This window comes from Oryx dammah, unplaced genomic scaffold, assembly GCF_014754425.2.
Source record: "Oryx dammah isolate SB20612 unplaced genomic scaffold, SCBI_Odam_1.1 HiC_scaffold_11, whole genome shotgun sequence".
Lineage (NCBI taxonomy): Eukaryota > Metazoa > Chordata > Mammalia > Artiodactyla > Bovidae > Oryx > Oryx dammah.
The window spans coordinates 12268304-12289064 of NW_024070195.1; the positions used below are offsets into that span (position 1 = coordinate 12268304).

The window sequence follows — 20761 nt, forward strand, 5'->3', positions numbered from 1 at the left end:
TCTGAGTCCTGTAGACAATGTGCTGTTAGGCACCCGGCCACTCCACTCGGAACTACAGTGGATGTCAGAGATAAGTTTCTAAAAGTCGCCCCACGTGAAAAGGAAAGCTCTGACATAAAGCTGTTGTGTGTAGCCAGACTCAACACATTCCATTTTTCTCAATTTTACTATACCAAGTTTGTCAGTTTCCAAGACAGGGCAGGGCCAGCACCTGACATGCTAATATTAAAGAAACTAAGTTCTTCCCCAGGTTAAACCAGGAAGTTCATGGACTGGTTATAAATGGCTAACATTAGTCCAACACTTTTACCTCAAGTAATAAAATCCTAATTACATGAATAATTCTAAGAGAAATTCATAACATATTAGCTAAAGGCTTAAACTTCAGTTGTCTGAACTGTACTTTTTCTTAACACCTCAAACTGTAAATTACTAAAAAAACCCCCCAAAAAACAAAAAAAACCCTACCCCTTAGAAGTGGCACGCCTGGACCTCAGGCATCGCAAGTCTTCCAGGCACTTATTTAATGATTTTTGAACACTATCTGAACTCAGTGAGTGCATGAATCTCTGGTGCATAGGTCTGAGATTATACATCTGCCACACCCCACCAAACATACTGATAGACATTCAGTGAGAACAACTTGACTCTTGCAAATTAACTGAATTATATAAATATACCTGATTATTCAATCTTTCTGCATATGGCTTTCTTACCGTCAGATTATTTTCAGTTAAAAACAGTTCCTCATTGATCCAGCATGAAAAGTGGGCTATTTATTTTCTTTCCATAACGTTTCCCCATGTTCCACAAACAGCACTTGACTTTCATCTGTGTACAGAGTATGGAAGCCAAGGCTGCTATTACAGCCACAAGGAGTGGGCCTGCAGCCTGCACCAAGCTGATGAAGAGATACGTTGGCTGGGCTTCAGTAGGGAAAGATCTGGGGTTGGAACTGCGACCAGGAGTGTATTCTATAGCTGCCATGTGCAGCCTGAGAGTTAGTCCCAAGTCCCAAACAACTCTAGCCCTAGAGATCTCAGTTCTGGGGAGATAGGAGACTTCAATTTTATAACTCACCCTGTTTGGTTTTTGGTTACTAGCTTTAAAAAAAATTAATAAAATGAAATATTTCTGGTACATTTTTAATGAAAAATCTTTCCCAGAATAGAAAGCTTAATATCCTCATCCATATGGGTCTAAAACAATGACTAAGATGGAAGGAACATGCAATTTAGTTAAGCATTAACACCCCACACGTTTCCAATTTACTCCGTTAGTATTCACCATCATCTTCTGCCCTCCAAACAGGTTATGTCAAACATTTATTATTTAATAAGTTGAGAATTATAAATAGAAAATTCCTACTCCAAAGCTAGCACGTGATGATGGCCTAAGACATTTCAGTAACAGAAATCATTTCCCTGGAAACACAGAAAAGCTCAAACATTTTAAACTACTGATTTTAGAGTCTAACCACAAGTTCAGTAAAATAAAAGTCACCATAAAATTATATGTTCAAATTGAAGAATAAAGTTATCAAATGCTCTCCCCCAAGAGCTCTTTTATGGGCCATAACAAAGAAATCTACTTCTTAAAAAAAAAAAAAAATCCATAAAACAATCCAAAAGAAATCGCACAAAAGGACCACTAAAGTTTTTGTGGGCTACTTTGGGTATGTATCTCCAAAAATTCAGTCAATAAACACTGTCTAGTCACCGATGAAGGAAGATACAAGTACAAACAGAAATTGTTGTTTCCATTTATTTTCTACTTTAAAAAGGTATGTCAATTTATATGCAAAGTAGGCATGATTCCTAGCACCAGACAAAAATGCAGCGAGCGTACCTTCAGACATTTCCCTTTCACTTAGGAGCTGTCCAAATCACTTAAATGTATTCTTTGGAATTTCTCTTCTGACTGACCACTGTTAACTTCTATAAAAAGATTCCCTTCCACTAACACTTTTTACCTTCACTATAATTTAACACTAGAGCAAAAAGTATTTCATAATTTTTTATTGATGGCATTTATCCCATGGTTTAACATGTTAATTATACTGTAATAAACATGGCTTTAATATTAAACTTTTCCTTATTATCCAAAGTCACCACAGTCCATTTCAGTAAATATAAAAATATATGCTTAATACTTTGTACAATACTGGTTTTTGGTCCAAACAAAAACTGGATCAGAAAAGCCAATAAACTCACTTTAAGAATCCCCAATTTTTTTTTTTTTAAAGATTTCCAAATGGATTTAGGCAACTTTGAATAATGGGATTTACATAATAAAATCTGAGACAAGACTAAACAAACAAAAAAAATTTCTAACACAAAATTAAAATTTCAAATTCACAGATTTATGTTATGCCAAAAAAGTACAGAAACAAGATTGTATTTACACAAGTTTCATAATAAAATAATGAAAAAGGCAAGACAGGTGATAGTCAGAAGAATGACAATATAGAAATAGCATATAATTATTAAATGGAGAACGAACTAGATCTAACAAGTCCTTAGCATGGACCATTCTTTAATCAGGCTTCCTCTATCAGAAAATTTTAGTGCACGATACACCCAACTCACTCACTTCACACATACACCAGCACAAACTCAGCATAGAAATCATTCATTTCAACATTCTCTAGTCTATACAGAATTAACCTCAGATATAATTACAATTGCAATGCGTTCCATAAACGCATATCAACGCGCACGGTGGTGCAGACGAAGAGGTTCTATACAAAGCCATTCTCCAAGCAGACTCGATTCCTGGGTTCTGCCAGCCTATGCCAAATCAGTGAATAATTTGCTGGATCATAAAATAATTTTGCTGAAGAATCAGTCACCAGTCTAGCTATTATTTTTTTTAAAAAGGGGGGTGGGAGAGGTGAAGTTGGGCTTCTATAAAGAAAAAAGGAGGAAAATTCCCAAATTAAAGAAGTCCTTAGGCAGATCTGACTTCAGATAACCCAGTATTATAGTACAATCCAGTATCTGAAAGCAGTGCACCAGCTGTTAAGTGTGTGTAACACATCATGACCTTTATTTCTTGCGTCTAACAGCAGTCTTTATCTTTCGACCAGAAACTGAAGTTCCAGAAGAAGAGAACATGTTTTTCCCATTTGACCTGCGAAAAATAAAAACTCTGTAACGTGACATGATGCTCACATAAAATCTCACAATCATAACACTGTGTGACTGGTGATGGGGGGTGGGGAGACAGTGTTACAGGAAGCACACTGTTGCACCGCATACCTACACCTACACACACACACCCCCTCCCCCCACCATGCTCTTTTGCTTGATAGTAATATGGTAAATTGGTGGAGAACATATTTGATTTTACCTCAACTATACTGCACCTGGAGAAGGCAATGGCACCCCACTCCAGTACTCTTGCCTGGAAAATCCCATGGACAGAGGAGCCTGGTGGGCTGCCGTCTGTGGGGTCACTGAGGGTCGGACACGACTGAGCGACTTCACTTTCACTTTCATGCATTGGAGAAAGAAATGGCAACCCACTCCAGTGTTCTTGCCTGGAGAATCCCCGGGACAGGGGAGCCTGGTGGGCTGCCATCTGTGGGGTCGCACAGAGTCGGACACGACTGAAGCAACTTAGCAGCAGCATACTGCACCTTGGTGATTCTAAACACACACACATGCACGTATCTCAACAGAAAGTTCTCTTACCCCACAGTAAACGCTGCTGAAGGCTGGCTAAACTGAAAGCCCCCTGAGCCAGAGGGTTGGGCTGAGGCCGCAGGTGTGCTGGGACTTGCACCAAATGTGAACACTCCTGATGGATTGTTGTTGGTGAAGTTGAAATTTGTAGCAGTACTGCTGCCAAACTGGAAAATGGAACCTGAAATTGTTGAAGCAGAAAAACCTCATTAAGGTAAAAATGATGGTTTTCTAGTAATGACTCTGACTTTTACATAGAAAAACATGTGAAGGGTTAAGTTCTCCTATGGTCACTTAAATAAGTTAATTTCTCTATAGACAAAATATATATCTGACACCCTCCAACAAGTGACCCAACTCACCCGTGACCAAGGGGAAAAAGGGCTGAGTGGACTTCTGACTGAGATTGTGCAATCAACATATTGAGCGCTAACTTTTTCAAAACTTATGTTAAAATCACAGTAAGGGGAATTTTACAAAGGTAGGGAGAGAAAGAAACAACAGAACAAAATTTAGAAGCTGGAAGCATGACGGGAGCCAAATACTAAACTGGTAGCAAGAGAAAGCACAGAAGGCATTCCATTTACACTAACCATCTCCACAAGGTTTAGGTTCCAGGTACTTCTGAAGTGAGAACGAAGTCTGCTTCTTAAACAGTTCCTCTACCATCTTGCCTTGTTTTTTTTTTTCCAGTAACTGTTTAAGAAGCAGATACCAGATCAATCCCTCCCCAACAAACAGGATGAGAACTCTCCTCCTCTACCTAGCAGAAGTACAGACTTCTAGTCTCTGGAGAGGCCCCTGGACCGGGGCCCATCACACACAGAGGCAAGGATACCTACTGAAAACAGAAGGCCTAGGAGTGAGTGAGTACAACAAATACTGAGAACGGCAGCCTTCCGCCCTGACTCAGCTCCCAACACTGGCAATCACGAGTATTTATGCCCTTCAGACAGGAGACTTGAAGAACCTTCTCTGGGGAATGTGACAGCCCCAAAGGAGAAACCTAAAGATACTAACAGTCAGCTCTTGGCAAGAGGACAAGCCAGTCAGAGAAACCTACAATGATATTAAAATCAAACCCTTTGCCCAATGGGCAAACAACCTGAACAGACATTTCTCCACAGACAACACATGGGTATATATAATAAGGATGCTCGACCTCAGCAATCATCAGGGGGAATGCAGATCAAATCCACTAGGAGATACCATCTCTCAGAACAGCTATCGATAAGAAATAGCAAGTGCTGGCAAGGATGTGGAGAAAAGTGAACCCTTGCGAACTGCTGGTGGAAAGGTAAATTGCCACAGCCACTAAGGAAAACAGTATGGAAGCGTCTCAAAAAGTTAAAGAGAAAACTACCATATGATCTAGCAATCCCATTCTAGATATTTACCCAAAAGACTTGAAACCAGGATCTCAAAAAGATATCTGGACTCTTATTCACTGCAGCATTATTCACAATAACCTAAGTAGAAACAACCCAAACATCCCCAGACAGATGCACAGATAAAGGAAATGACGTGTCCACATAAAATGGAATATTAATCTTGCAATTAGAAAAAGACATGGACACATCTGGAGGACGTTAAGTGAAATAATGCATGAGTTCACGTCTATGAGGAATCTGAAATAACCAAATCCACACAAGCTGGAAGAACAGGGGCTGCAGGGAGAGGTGGGGGTGGGGAGAAACGAGGCGGCGCTGTTCAGAGCAGGTGTAAAGTGCCAGTTATGCAAGATGCTCAGGTTCTGGGCCTCTGTCATACAACACTGGGCCTCCAGTTACCAACACCCGCGCCTTTGCTGCTGAGTAGACACAACTCATGTTAAACATTCTTACTGCAACTTAAAATAAACCAAACCCAAACACTGTGAGTAAGAGGCAAGAAGCACCAGACATCTGAGGAAAGTATTTCATAAGAAACACTAAGACTGAAGCAATAATAAAGAAAAGCAACTTGGAGAAAACAAAGCAGAAGCCATCAAACGGAAAAACAAAACAAAAACTCACTGTTAATATCCTCAAGAGATCAACAGATAACACATATAAAACAAAAGCAGAAGAACATCGACGGAACAATTTCCACCAAGAAAATAAGCAATACATGCAGAAGTAAAATCTCAACAGGTGTGTTTCAAGATAAAATTGAGGAAATCTTCCCAGGAAATACGACAAAAAGTGGGAGACAAAGGGAAAAAAATGGAAGATAAAAAAGAATGAGGTGCAAAATGTCCAAAGAAATAATTCAAGAAAATTCCCATGAAAGAAGCTTATAATAAATAGGACACACTGCCTTCCTAACATCATCCAAGGATAAAATGGATCCAGACCAGGAACATCCTCATAAGCAGAGCACTGGAGGCAAAAAGTACTCTAATGATGCTCCAGAAGGAAAAACAGATCAAAAGTAAAGAGACTGCAAGAGCAACTAACTCTGGGAGCTAGAACATCCACAATGGGAAAATGCCCTCAAAATCATTAAAAAAAAAAAAAATGTAATTTCCATTCTAAATATATATATTGAACCAAAATCTTACCCAACATGGGGGCAGAATAAAGATCTTTCCAGAAATATAAGGTCTCAAACTTTTCTTCCCTGTGTCCTTAAGATATCATGGGAAGATGTATTCTCCCAGAACAAGGGCATAAAGAGGAAAAAGATATGACACTCAGGAAACAGATTCCTTTAAGAGGAAGCTAAAGGGAATCTCCATTAGAATGGTGACTTAGCATCACCTTGACACCAAAATCAGACAAAGATATCACAGGAAAAGAGAATTACAAGCCAGTATCAATGATGAACATCAATGCAAAAATCCTCAACGAAGTATTAGCAAACTGAATCCAACAATGCATGAAAAGAAGTATATACCATGATACCCAGAGATGCAATAATTGTTCAATATCCACAAATCAATGTGATACACATCAAAAGACTGAAGAATAAAACAATATGATCATCTCAATAGAAAATATTTTTGACAAAATTCAACATCCATTTATGTTAAAAACTCTCCAGAAAGTGGGCACAGATGGAACATACCTTGACAAAATAAAGGCCATTTTGACAAGCCCATTGTGAACATATTTAATAGGAAGTATTTCCTCTAAGATCAGGAACAGGACAAGGATGCCCCCTCTCACCACTTTTATTCAACATAGTTTTGGAAGTCAATCAGAGAAGAAAAGGAAATAAAAGGAATCCAAATTATAAAGGAAGAAGTGAAACTATCACTTTGCAGATGACATACTATACAGAGAAAACCCTAAAGACACCACCAGAAAACTACTAGAGCTCATCAATGAATTAAGTAAAGTTGCAGAATCAAAATTAACATACAGAAATCTGCTGCATTTCTATACACTTAACAATGAACTATCAGAAAGAGAAATTAAGAATCCCATTCATCATCACATCAAAAAGAGTAAAATACCTAAGAATAAACCTATCTAAGGAGGTAAAGAGGGGCTTCCCTGGTGGCTCAGAGGTTAAAGCGTCTGCCTCTAATATGGGAGACCTGGGTTCGATCCCTGGGTCGGGAAGATCCCCTGGAGAAGGAAATGGCACCCCACTCCAGTATTCTTGCCTGGAGAATCCCATGGACGGAGGAGCCTAGTGCGCTACAGTCCATGGGGTTGCAAAGAGTCGGACATGACTGAGCAACTTTAACTAACTAACTAACTAAGGAGGTAAAACATCTGTACTCACAAAACTGTAAGATACTGATGAAAGAAATTGCAGACAACACAGAGGGAAAGATAGACTAAGTTTGTGGACTGGAAAAACTAATATTGTTAAAAGGGCCATACTACACATAGCAATCTATAGATTCAATGCAATCCCTATCAAAATACCCATACCCATAACATTATTCACAGAACTAATATTTTTAAGATTTTTTTAATATGGACCATTTTTAAAGTTTCTATCAAATTTGTTACAATATTGCTGCTTCTTATCTTTTAATGCTTTGTTTTTTGGCTCCAAGGCACATGGGATTTAAGCTCCCCAACCAGGGATCGAACCCACACCTGCTGCACTGGAAAGTGAAGTCTTAACCATTGGACTGCCAGGGAAGTCCCTAGTAATTTTTAAATTTGTATGGAAACACAAAAGACCCACATAGCCAAAACCACCTTGAGAAAAGAACAGAGCTGGAGGAGTCACATGTCCTGGGTTCAGACCATACTAGAAACCTATAGTAATCAAAACAGTACAGAATAGGCACAAAGAGCAAAGAGCAAAGACACACAGACCAAAGGAACACAGCAGAGCCCAGAAACAAACCCACACACTAATGGTCATTAGCATATGACAAATGAGGCAAGAGTATATAATGGAGAAAAGAGTGTCACTCCAGTAAGTGGTGCTGGGAAAACTAGATAGCTACCCGTAAAAGGGTGAAATCAGAATGTTTCCTCACACCATATACAAAAACATAAAGACCTAAATGTAAGACCAGAAACCATAAAACTCCTTGAAGAAAACAAAGGCAAAAAACTCTGATATAAATTGTAGCGATATTTTTTTGGATCAGTCTCCTAAAGCAAAAACAAACAAATGGAACCTAATTAGACTTTAGAGCTTTTGCACAGCAAAGAAGACTATCAAAATGGGAGAAAATATTTGCTAATGGTATGATAAATAAGGGGTTAACATCCAAAACACATGAACAGCTCACCTAACTCAACATCAATAAAACAAACAACCCAATAAAAACTGAGCAGACTTGAATAAACATTTTTTTTTCCGAAGAAGGTACCCAGGTGGTCAACAGGAACATGAAAAGATGCTGAACATCAGGGGAATGCAAATTAAAACCAAAATGAGATATCACCTTTCACCTGTAAGAACAGCTATCATCAAAAAGAACACAAATAACAAAAGTTGGCATAGATGTAGAGAAGAGAGAACCCTCATACACTGTCAGTGGGAATGTAAATTGGTGCAGTCACTAATTATTGCAAAAGAGTAAGGCAGTTTCTCAAAAAACTAAAAATAGAGCTAGCACAAGACCCAGCAATTTCACTCCCGGGTATGTATCTGAAAAAAAAAAACCCAAAACATTAATCCCAAACAATACACGCATCCCAATCAATGTTTATAGCAAGATTAAGGGAACAACTAAAGTGTCCATCAACAAATGAATGACTAAAGACGATGCAGTGTGTGTGTGCTGGAGGACGACGTGGCAACCTGCTCCAGTGCTCCTGCCTGGAGAGCCCCAGGGACGGGGGAGCCTGGGGGGCTGCGGTCTATGGGGTCGCACAGAGTCGGACACGACTGATGTGACTTAGCAGCAGCAGTAGCAGTGTGTGTGCTTTTGCGTGGCCCGGTAGTATCCCACCGTACACACAAAAAGAATGAAATTTTGCTATTTAAAACAACACGTAGGGGCTTGAAAGGAGTATGCAAAGTGAAATAAGTCAGAGAAAGACAAATACTGTATGAAATCATTTATCTGAGGAATCCAAACAATGTAACAAGCTATTGAATATAACAAAAAGGCAACACTCTCAGACGCACAGGAAGAACTTCTGGTTGTTAGTGGTGAGCAGAAAGGGGGAAGAGGCAAGACAGGGGAGAAGTTAAGGGGTACAAACTATTCTGTATAATGTAAGCTACAAGGATATATTATACAACATGGGAACGTGGCCAATATTTTACAGTAACTATAAATGGAGGATAACCTTTAAAAATTGTGGATCACTATGTCGTACACTTAAATAATACTGGTCATCAACGAGATCAATACAAAAGCAAAAACAAAAGCCAATAAAAAACTTAAAAAAATTATGTGGTAAAATTTCAGATACTGAGAAATAGCCAAAGTACTTGAAAAAACTGAAAATAGTTATATACAAATGGGAGAAACAAATATTAACCATGAGAAGAAATCACTAAGGCTAGGAAAAACAAAATGTTGTCTAGGAAAGAAAATCACAGTGTATCATACAATGTTTGTGTACTTAGCATAGTGATCTAATCACACAGTATCACTCTATTAGGACTGAAGGCATTCTTAGCTGTGTGAAAGAGAGCTAAAGTCTTCAATTTTGTATTGAGGGGTTGGGAATCATTAAATCCTGATTAAAATGATTATCATGTATCACAGAACAGGAGAAATTTTGCTACATGTACTAGCTAACAAAATACTAACATTCAAAATACAGAAAGAATTTCTACAAATCAATAAGCAAAGCAAAACAACCAATTAGTATTAGGGCCCCAAAAAATTACAGAAAGAATTCACAAAAAATGAAATCAAGTAGCATCCAAATATGAAGATCTTCATTTAATGCTGGAACGATGTGAACTGGCACAATCCATCAGAAGGAGTGTGTATAACCTTGTGATGTACTAAGATGCGTGCAGAGCTGCATGTCCTGACAGCTAAGAACAACTCAAACTTTCATCAACAGGATACGGATGGTCCAGTGGTTAAGAATCCACCTGCCAATGCAGGGGACACAATCCCCGGTCCGGGAAGATACCATGTACCATGGAGCAACTAAGCCCGCACTCCAGAGCCTGTGCTCCACAGCATGAGAAGCGACTGCAGTGAGGAGGCTGAGCCCTGCAGAGGAGCCTCTGTTCACTGCAACTAGAGAAAGCCTGAGCGCAGCAGCAAAGACACAACACAGCCAAACGTAAATAAATACATAAATACGTAATAAACCAATAATTTATTTAAAAACTGCACCTACCTTTTTAAAAAACAAAACAAAACAGACTGCTTAACTGTGTTGGGAAGAGAGCTGGGAATGCTGTTTATAGGTAAATCTAAACATACATGTCTCTATTCTGCCAAGTACAAGAGATCGAAGAAAAGAGACGTGCATGGTTTCAAAACTCAAAGAAAAAAAACTGTACTGAAGACATACAAAACTCAAGTAGGGATACAAACTACATTACTGCATACTTACTGGAATTAGGAGCTGTTCCAGAGCCAAATGCAGACTGACTAGGCTGCTGCCCAAACACAGGAGGCTGTCCACTGCTTGACACTGTCCCAAAAGTAGGTGGTGCAGGCTGAGAACCAGCAGAAAATAATGCCCTTGAAGATGGTATAGATCCAAAACCTGGGGGGTTAGGCTGGCTGGCACCTTGACTTTGTCCAAATGTTGGGGTCTGGTTAGCACCAAACGCTGAACTGGCAGATGGTGCTGAAGCTCCAGTGCCAAACACAAAGGAGGATCCTAGAGACCCAGAGACACACTTAAATCACCACGGATGGCTAAATCGAGGATAATCCTCAAATGTCTGTAAACTGAAATGCACATATCAAGATTGTTTGCAGACTCTTACCTTGCTGAACAGACCTTATCGGGACAAGTTTTGAATTACTGATGAAGAAAATACAATGCTTGCTACCATTATTTAGTAAAACCATACAGAATCCATAAAAACTTCAATTAACAAGATTCCTATCTTGCAGCCAAAAATGTTCAGGTCTTTAAATATCTAAGAAGACAGCTGCTCTCCTATCAGAAAGGCAACATAGTGCAGATACTGACTATTATGTGATCATGTATCCACTGCATAAAGAGGACTAACGTCTAATAAAATAATCTTCAGCACTGGTTATTTACAACATTAAAAAACACTTGAACAAACTAAAGATTACACTCTTAATGAGATGATAAAATTGCTTCCAAGAGTTCCTTTCAGTTCAGTCGCTCAGTCGTGTCCATCTTTGTGACCCCATGAACTGCAGCACACCAGGCCTCCCTGTCCATCACCAACTCCTGGAGTTCATGCAAACTCATGTACATCGAGTTGGTGATGCCATCCAGCCATCTCATCCTCTGTCATCCCCTTCTCCTCCTGCCCCCAATCAATCCCAGCATCAGGGTCTTTTCCAATGAGTCAACTCTTCCCATGAGGTGGCCAAAGTATTGGAGTTTCAGCTTCAAAATCAGTCCTTCCAGTGAACACCCAGGACTGATCTCCTTTAGGATGGACTGGCTGGACCTTCTTGCAGTCCAAGGGACTCTCAAGAGTCTTCTCCAACATCACAGTTCAAAAGCATCAATCCTTCGGTACTCAGCTTTCGTCACAGTCCAACTCTCACATCCATACATGACTACCGGAAAAACCACAGCCTTGACTAGACAGACCTTTGTTGGCAAAGTATTATCTCTGCTTTTTAATATGCTATCTAGGTTGGTCATAACTTTCTTTCCAAGGGATAAGCGTCTTTTAATTTCATGGCTGCAATCACCATCTGCAGTGATTTTGGAGCCCCCCGAAATAAAATCTGACACTGTTTCCAATCTATTTCCCATGAAGTGATGGGACCAGATGTCATGACTTCATTTTCTGAATGATGAGCTTTAAGCCAACATTTTCAATCTCTACTTTCACTTTCATCAAGAGGCTTTTTAGTTCCTCTTCACTTTGTGCCATAAGGGTGATGTCATCTGCATATCTGAGGTTATTGAGATTTCTCCCGGCAATCTTGATTGCAGCTTGTACTTCTTCCAGCCCAGCGTTTCTTATGATGTACTCTGCATAGAAGTTAAATAAGCAGGGTGACAACATATAGCCTTGACATACTCCTGTTCCTATTTGGAACCAGTCTGTTGTTCCATGTCCAGTTTTAACTGTTGCTTCCTGACCTGCATACAGGTTTCTCAATAGGCAGGTCAGGTGGTCTGGTATTCCCATCTCTTTCAGAATTTTCACAGTTTATTGTGATCCACACAGTCAAAGGCTTTGGCATAGTCAATAAAGCAGAAATAGATGTTTTTCTGGAACTCTGTTTTTTTGATGATCCAGTGGATGTTGGCAATTTGATCTCTGCTTCCTCTGCCTTTTCTAAAACCAACTTGAACATCTGGAAGTTCACGGTTCACGTATTGCTGAAGGCTGGCTTGGAGAATTTTGAGCATTACTTTACTAGCGTGTGAGATGAGTGCAACTGTGCGGTAGTTTGAGCATTCTTTGGCATTGCCTTTTTTGTGATTGGAATGAAAACTGACCTTTTCCAGTCCTGTGGCCACTGCTGAGTTTTCCAAATTTGCTGGCATATTGAGTGCAGCACTTTCACAGCATCATCTTTCAGGATTTGAAATAGCTCAACTGGAATTCCATCACCTCCTCTAGCTTTGTTCGTAATGATGCTTTCTAAGGCCCACTTGACTTCACATTCCAAGATGTCTGGCTCTAGGTGAGTGATCACACCATCGTGATCACTGGGTCGTGAAGCTCTTTTTTGTAGTTCTCCTGTGTATTCTTGCCACCTCTTTTTAATATCTTCTGCTTCTGTTAAGTCCATACCATTTCTGTCCTTTATCGAACCCATCTTTGCATGGAATGTTCCCTTGGTATCTCTAATTTTCTTGAAGAGATCTCTAGTCTTTCCCATTCTGTCGTTTTCCTCTATTTCTTTGCATTGATCGCTGAGGAAGGCTTTCTTATCTCTCCTTGCTATTCTTTGGAACTCTGCATTCCGATGCTTATATCTTTCCTTTTCTCCTTTGCTTTTCGCTTCTCTTCTTTTCACAGCTATTTTTAAGACCTCCTCAGACAGCCATTTTGCTTTTTTGCATTTCTTTTCCATGAAGTGAAGTGAAGTGAAGTGAAGTGAAGTGAAGTCGCTCAGTCGTGTCTGACTCTTTGCGACCCCATGGACTGTAGCCCACCAGGCTCCTCCATCCATGGGATTCTCCAGGCAAGAATACTGGAGTGGGTTGCCATTTCCTTCTCCAGGGGATCTTCCCAACCCAGGAATCGAACCCAGGCCTCCCAGATTGCAGGCAGACGCTTTAACCTCTGAGCCACCAGGGAAGCCCCTCTTTTCCATGGGGATGGTCTTGATCCCCGTCTCCTGTACAATGTCACAAACCTCCATCCATAGTTCATCAGGCACTCTATCAGATCCAGTCCCTTAAATCTATTTTTCACTTCCACTGTATACTCATAAGGCATTTGATCTGGGTCATACCTGAATGGTCTAGTGGTTTTCCCTACTTTCTTCAATTTAAGTCTGAATTTGGCAATAAGGAGTTCATGATCTGAGCCACAGTCAGTCCCAGTCTTGTTTTTGCTGACTGTATGGAGCTTCTCCATCTTTGGCTGCAGAGAATATAATCAATCTGATTTCAGTGTTGACCACCTGGTGATGTCCATGTGTAGAATCTTCTCGTGTTGTTGGAAGAGGGTGTTTGCTATGACCAGTGCGTTCTCTTGGCAAAACTCTATTAGTCTTTGCCCTGCTTCATTCCGTACTCCAAGGCCAAATTTGCCTGTTACTCCAAGTGTTTCCTGACTTCCTACTTTTGCATTCCAGTCCCCTACAATGAAAAGGACATCTTTTGGGGGTGTTAGTTCTAAAAGGTCTTGTAGATTTTCATAGAACCGTTCAACTTCAGCTTCTTCAGCATTACTGCTTGGAGCATAGGCTTGGATCACCATGATATTGAATGGTTTGCCTTGGAAACGAACAAAGATCATTCTGTCGTTTTTGAGACTGCATCCAAGTACTGCCATTTTGGACTCTTTGGTTGACCGTGATAGCTACTCCATGTCTTCTACGGGATTCCTGCCCACAGTAGTAGATATAATGGTCATCTGAGTTAAATTCACCCATTCCAGTCCATTTTAGTTTGCTGATTCCCAGAATGTCGACGTTCACTCTTGCCATCTCCTGTTTGACCACTTCCAATTTGCCTTGATTCATGGACCTGACATTTCAGGTTCCTATGCAATATCGCTCTGTACACCATTGGACCTTGCTTCTATCACCAGTCACACCCACAACTGGGTATTGTTTTTGCTTTGGCTCCATCTCTTCATTCTTTCTGGAGTTATTTCTCCACTGATCTCCAGTAGCATATTTGGGCACCTACCAACCCGGGGAGTTCCCCTTTCAGTATCCTATCATTTTGCCTTTTCATAGTTCATGGGGTTCTCAAGGCAAGAATACTGAAGTGGTTTGCCATTCCCTTCTCCAGTGGACCATATTCTGTCAGACCTCTCCATCATGACCCACCCATCCTGGGTGGCCCCCAAGGCCACCCGGCTTAGTTTCACTGAGTTAAGACAAGGCTGTGGTCCAGAATTATATTAAACTCAAAATGTACTTCATTCCACACTGAGTAATTACAACATCCCAGCTAGAGACGACCTAAATGCAGCCATGCCTTCTTGTGATATTATATGCTAAGAGATCATATACTTATAATGAAAGCCAATTCAACTACAACATGTTTTTGTCTTTAAACGTACCTGCAGAGCTAGATGTGGTTGTAGCTCCAAAGTTGAAGCCAGAGGTTGCAGTATTATTACTGCTGGCTCCTGTACCAAAGACAAATGGGGCGACAGCTGTACCCGTGCTTGATGTGGTTGCTGGTTTGCTCTCTTGAGAAAACAGCAAAGACTGAGATGTACTAGATTCGGCAGCGTTTCCAAAGGCAGAGCTGCTCACGGGATTGCTGGCCTGTCCAAACACAAAGGCAGCCACAGGCGCGCTGGAGGATGAGGTGGAACTACCAAATATGCCACCACCAGCTGAAGTGGCTGGTGCAGTTGAATTAGAGGAACTGCTGTTCAAGAAACTAAAAACTGGCTTGGCCGCACCTTGATCTGTAAGATGGAAATTAAGAAACAAAATTCTTTAAGAACAAGTAATAACAGAAGGCATTTTTTTTCCTACCCCAAAATCTTAGCATCCATTAGCAAATAGAATCATTACTGCTTCTGCTGCTGCTGCTGCTAAGTCTCTTCAGTCATGTCCAACTCTGTGCGACCCCATAGACGGCAGCCCACCAGGATCCCCCGTCCCTGGGATTCTCCAGGCAAGAACACTGGAGTGGGTTGCCATTTCCTTCTCCAATGCATGAAAGTGAAGAGTGAAAGTGAAATTGCTCAGTCGTGTCCGACTCTTAGCGACCCCATGGACTGCAGCCCACCAGGCTCCTCTGTCCATGGGATTTTCCAGGCAAGAGTACTGGAGCGGGGTGCCATTGCCTTCTCCAAGAATCATTAAGATTTTAATATAAATTAGTTCATCGAATGGAAATTTGTTAAATTTTGATGTAGTCAAACACATAAAACTATTCATATATATATATATATATATAATATATATGTGTATTTGCAAAATATACATATATTTTTAAATACTCCTTAAATCCAAATTCTCACTGGACACCACTATCTGAATTTGCTGTCCAGACTAGTGCACCCTAGCCTGCTCACTAAGTTGTAACTCTACAACATACTAAACTGCCAAACCTCTACAGCTACTATTGCTGGACTGTTTCAAATACTGCAGCCTTATAGCATTGCTGCATATTAGGAGGGCAAACCTGACGGTATGTCAGCCTTTCTCTCCACAATTCAAGTTTTCCCTTCCATATGAATTTTTAGAATTATTTTCACATGTTAAGTTCACAAAAATTCCTCTAAGAACTGAAATTCTATTGGGGCTGAGGTGGAGAGGAAAGGATATTCACTCAGGAACAAGTATAAAATACCTCTTTTATGTTCTCTTATTTATCATGTTGCAGGTTCTGCTGATATTATAAAACACAAATTGGAACTGTCAGAAAATATAAATGGGATATGCTACCAAACTATTCACTTTTGATTTGGAGGGAAGCTACTGATTCTTTATATGGTGACCCTGAATCCAGCTACCTTTAGTAGAAGACTCTTTTAAAAAACTTGTTCCAATAATCTCTCAATCCCAACACTACTAGACAGGGCTGGTCACACTGCAGTATGGGCACCAGTATGACTGACAGTAAATGTAACAGGTCACTTTCAAGTTGCTTAATAGGATGTTGAAAATGTATGTTTCAATGGAAATAGTATAGTGATACTAGGATTAAATTTGATTAGACCCTATCTCATTTTTATTCCTTTTAAATAATAATGGATAATTTAGTTTTTGCTTTCTTTGAAGGGTGTTTTTCAATTTAAGTAAAATTTTATAGATAAAAACTGCTCGTACCTAGGTGCTGAATTCCATACAAATATTTTCAGGTTAATTTTTCATTTTCTTGTGTTTCCAATTTATTATTCACAAAAGTGTTCATAGGCATTCAACTTTTGATTCTTTGCTTGTCTGAAAAACATCTGTATGTTACTCTTACAGTCTGAAAGTATTTGACTGGTTAACAATTCTCAACTCAAGACCATTTTTTCATTTTGAGGTCACTGCTCTACTGTTTTTGGCATTCCATGTTACAAATGAGAAGTCTGATGCTAATCTGATAATCTACTTGTGGCAAACTCTTAAGCATTCAGGATTTTGGCCCTGGTGTCCTAAAATGTCACTGGTCCTTCGCAGTGAACACGTCGTTTTAAAGACCAGTGTCTTTCTTTTCATGTGGGGAATTTTCTCCTGTTGCTTCTTTGATATTTCCATCATACTGTCCTCATCTTCTACGCACTCCTATTCCAATGGAACTTGTGGATATGGCTTAGATCAATCTGTTCTTTTACATTGTGTTCTGGGAAATTCTAGTTCACTAATCCAATTATCAGCTGTTTTTTTTTTTTTTTTTTTCCTTCCTGCTACTCAGTCCACGCAGTGATTTTATTTCACCAACTATGTTTTTGGTTTTCTTACTTTTAAAAATGCTATTTCATTTTTTTCTTTGCAATTTTAGTTTTCATATCCACCTCTGTTTCTCAGGGATTTATTGTATTTGTTGTCTATGTTCCTCAAATGCCAGCTGAAGACTGGCTAATGCTGTTTGTATATGAAGGCCTGTACATAAAGATTTTATTAGAAAGTTATTTCCTGAGCTTAAGGAAATAAAAATGCTTATCTTCCTGAATAGTGTGTGTCAATTCTGATTTTAAAAGCTCAAACAGAAGGGAAAAAGTCACACACAAATATGCAAATATTGTGGGCTTTCCATCAGAGCTATATCTCTCAAAATCAGACACGCAGATAACTTCATCAGAATCACGGAGGGTGGAGGAGGGGTTGGCGGGGGTGGTACAGAGCAGTTAAAACAGAAAGTCCTCTATTCCTTCCCAGAGTTCTGTGACTGGGACTCTCTCAACTATGTCCAGTGTAAACCACCCCTTGACTTGCTGCATTTGTCGACACCTTGTTAAAAAAAAAGGTTTAATGCTTACCAGCTGCAGTACTGGTTTGAGCGCCAAAAGCAAAAGCGGGCTTTGCTGGCTGCTCGGATTCCTTTTCAGATGGTTTCACCATGCTGAAACTGAAGGTTGACTTGGAAGAGCCCTCATCTTTGGTTTGCTCTGAATTCCCAAAGGAAAACACTGGTGGGCACTTCGGCTCTTCATTGTCAGCTTTCTTCCCAAACACGAGAGATGTGGAAGTGACAGGCTCTTCCTGTTTCTCTGCTGTCCTTCCCAAACCAAATAATGAGGCTGATGGCAGAGGGGCAGGGTCCACGCTGCCAAAAGCGAACCCTCCTTTGGTAGCAGGTGTTTCTTCCTTTTTTGCTTCTGAAGTCTGACACGTGAAAGGAGCCACAGAGACACTCTTGGTGTCTGTGGTTCCAAAACTGAAGCCACTCTTGCTCTCAGAGGTCACCGCGGTGTCAGCAGCAGCAGCGGGGGGAGGGTTAATGACACCTGAACCAAAGCTAAAGCCTGTCGATGAAGATTTAGGCAGTTCTTCTTTCTTTTCTTGCTGCCCGAGACTAGACACCCCGAACTGAAATGGAGCTAAAGGAGCTGGATTGCTTAAACCAGAAGAAAGTCCAAACTTAAAGTTATTGTCATTTTTACTGTCTTTTTTGACTTCTTCAGGTTTAGAATCAGATGAAACTCCAAATTTAAAATCTCCTATGGGTTTAGAAAATTTGAAGCCTTCATTCAAGGGGTTTGCAGACCCCGAATCTGATGACACGCCAATTTTGAAGCCTCCTTGATCTCCAAATTTAAAGTTCCCAGTGTTGGCTAACGTCTGAGAGGGCCCAGAAGAGGGTGATGGAATGCCAAACTTGAAGGATGAGGTTGCTGTGTTCGAAGATGAGGAAGATGTGCCAAAGCCTTCAAAAACATAAAGACACCACGCAGACACTGGATTAATATTACTAAATACCATTCAGTCAAACAAAATGTCAACCTTGACAAGCAGGAGGAGACAGGAACAGCTCAGACCAGGCCTACTTCAAAGAGCATTAGTTTAACAATGACAGTGAACATGAACCAAGCTGGCCCTCCTTCAGCATAAGAAGTACATCTCAAGCCTCACAGCCACATTTCATCCATCATCTCGAGCCTCACAGGCACATTTCCTCCATCAGACTGACAGAGATCAAACAAGTCTGATCAATCAGTGCTGGTGATGAGACTAGGAGAAACGGACAGTCTTGATATGGCATGTGGATGTATACATCAACACAAAGTTGGTGGGAGGCAGCTTGTCAACAGCCCAGCAAGTCTATAGCTGAGTCTATTTGAACGATAAACTCACAGTATGTAAAATGCCATACGCCACCCAGCCAGCTGAAATGAAGAACTAAGACACATCCGAGCTCATCTGTGGTAATGACAAGGGCGCAGAAAGGTGATGGTGCCTACAACCTTTCCTAACAAGGTAGAGAGAAGTAAAAATACAGAGAAGAGAAGTACATTTGCTTGTGATGTGCATAAAGAGACGTTGAAAGAGATACAATAAACTAACCACAGATGACTACTGCCGTTGGCAGGGCAGGAAGGATAGAAAATGAGCCAACGAGGACAAGAGACAGACCTTTCACTGTGAGTCCTGTCGTAACTTGCTTCTTAAATCTTGTGAGTAAATGTGTTATTTACTTAAGAATTCAAGTATTTAGCATGAAAGAACCAGAATTGTATGAGTGGAAGCAGTATTTTAAAAAATACAAATACTATAATGACAAGATCAAAGTCTTGGTTTCAGAATGCTTTTCTGTAGCAGAATAAACTAGAAATTAAGCACCTGACTGATTGGCTCCACAGAGATCAATGAACGGTACCAAGATACTTAAGCACTGTTCCCACTTACCCACATGTAACTTAACAAGTGACAGCCAAGCACTTGTAAAAAGCGTTTGTCTTCAGATTTCCTTTCCTTTAATGGTTACCCACCCAACTTTCTTTCCCTAAGAAACTTACTTGAAAAATTACATCAGCATCTCAAGAGCAAATGGCTACTATCCACATGGGCTTGAAAATGCCTTATGTGACAACAGACAGAAAGCGAAAAAATAAAGGGGTCAAAGACAATATTAACTAATTATCACCTCTGCCTCAAAGGAGTTCAAAGGCACTTCTGCCTCAGAAAGAAGGTTTAAGGTATGGTGATTACTACTAGTGGGGAAAATGGGAAAGAGACTGTGAGGCAACAGTTATTATGAGTTTTAGTGACCTCCTAAAATCCAAGTGCAGTGTTCTTCAAACCAGCTGTAACCTTTAGTCATGTCATTACTTCAGTGGGCTGCAACAAACATTTTCCTTCTCAAAGGAAAACTAGTAAAACACCAAATGTATATCCTCACTCCTGACCACCAAATAACTACACGGTAATTCAGAGATAGATTGAGCTGAAAGTCCAGGACAACACCTCATTTTACAAGAATTTTCAAGAAAGAATGGTTTTAAAAACAAAGCTGTGTGCAAACATTTTACTTTTTAAGGAGGCACTTTACCAACACCTCACCTGTAAACTCGGGCTTTGTGTGTGCCTTTACAGTTTCACATGCTATACATATGGTAGAATCTGCTTTATTCTTCACTAGACACACTTCACAGTTCCAGCTTCCCTCAGGTTTCTTGAACTTGTCCAATCCTAGGCAGCCTCCAGATGACAGGGAGACTGGGGGGGCCGTGCCGCTGCTTGAAACAGGTACTGAACTTCCTAAAAAACAAAGCAAAAATACAATAATTCTAATTTACATTATGTCACGATCTCCATGACACCACACGTAAGTCCAAATGAACAATTTTTATCAGTGTTTCCTATTAAGATAAAGAAAATGCCAGAAATATAAACATCATGTTGTTAAAAACGGTCCAGACATCTCAGATTTCTTTTAGTCTTATAAATGAGCAACTCACACTCACCTTGCTCACTGATGAGTGTCCTCTTAACCCCAAGGTTGAATAGC

General features: G+C 40.2%; 1 protein-coding gene across 2 annotated transcripts in view; it reads right to left on the reverse strand.

Annotated features, from left to right (window-relative positions):
* Positions 1–478: 478 nt before the first annotated feature.
* Positions 479–20761, reverse strand: part of NUP153 (nucleoporin 153) — a 67527-nt gene continuing 47244 nt past the window's right edge. For both annotated transcript variants that reach the window (XM_040249318.1, XM_040249317.1), the window contains exons 17-22: positions 20314–20511; positions 17793–18680; positions 14925–15281; positions 10619–10891; positions 3696–3867; positions 479–3132 (exon numbers count right to left, since the gene is read on the reverse strand). In XM_040249318.1, the coding sequence (XP_040105252.1) occupies positions 3048–3132; positions 3696–3867; positions 10619–10891; positions 14925–15281; positions 17793–18680; positions 20314–20511 (1973 nt within the window). In that variant the 3' untranslated portion in view covers positions 479–3047. The remainder of the gene's footprint in view (positions 3133–3695; positions 3868–10618; positions 10892–14924; positions 15282–17792; positions 18681–20313; positions 20512–20761) is intronic.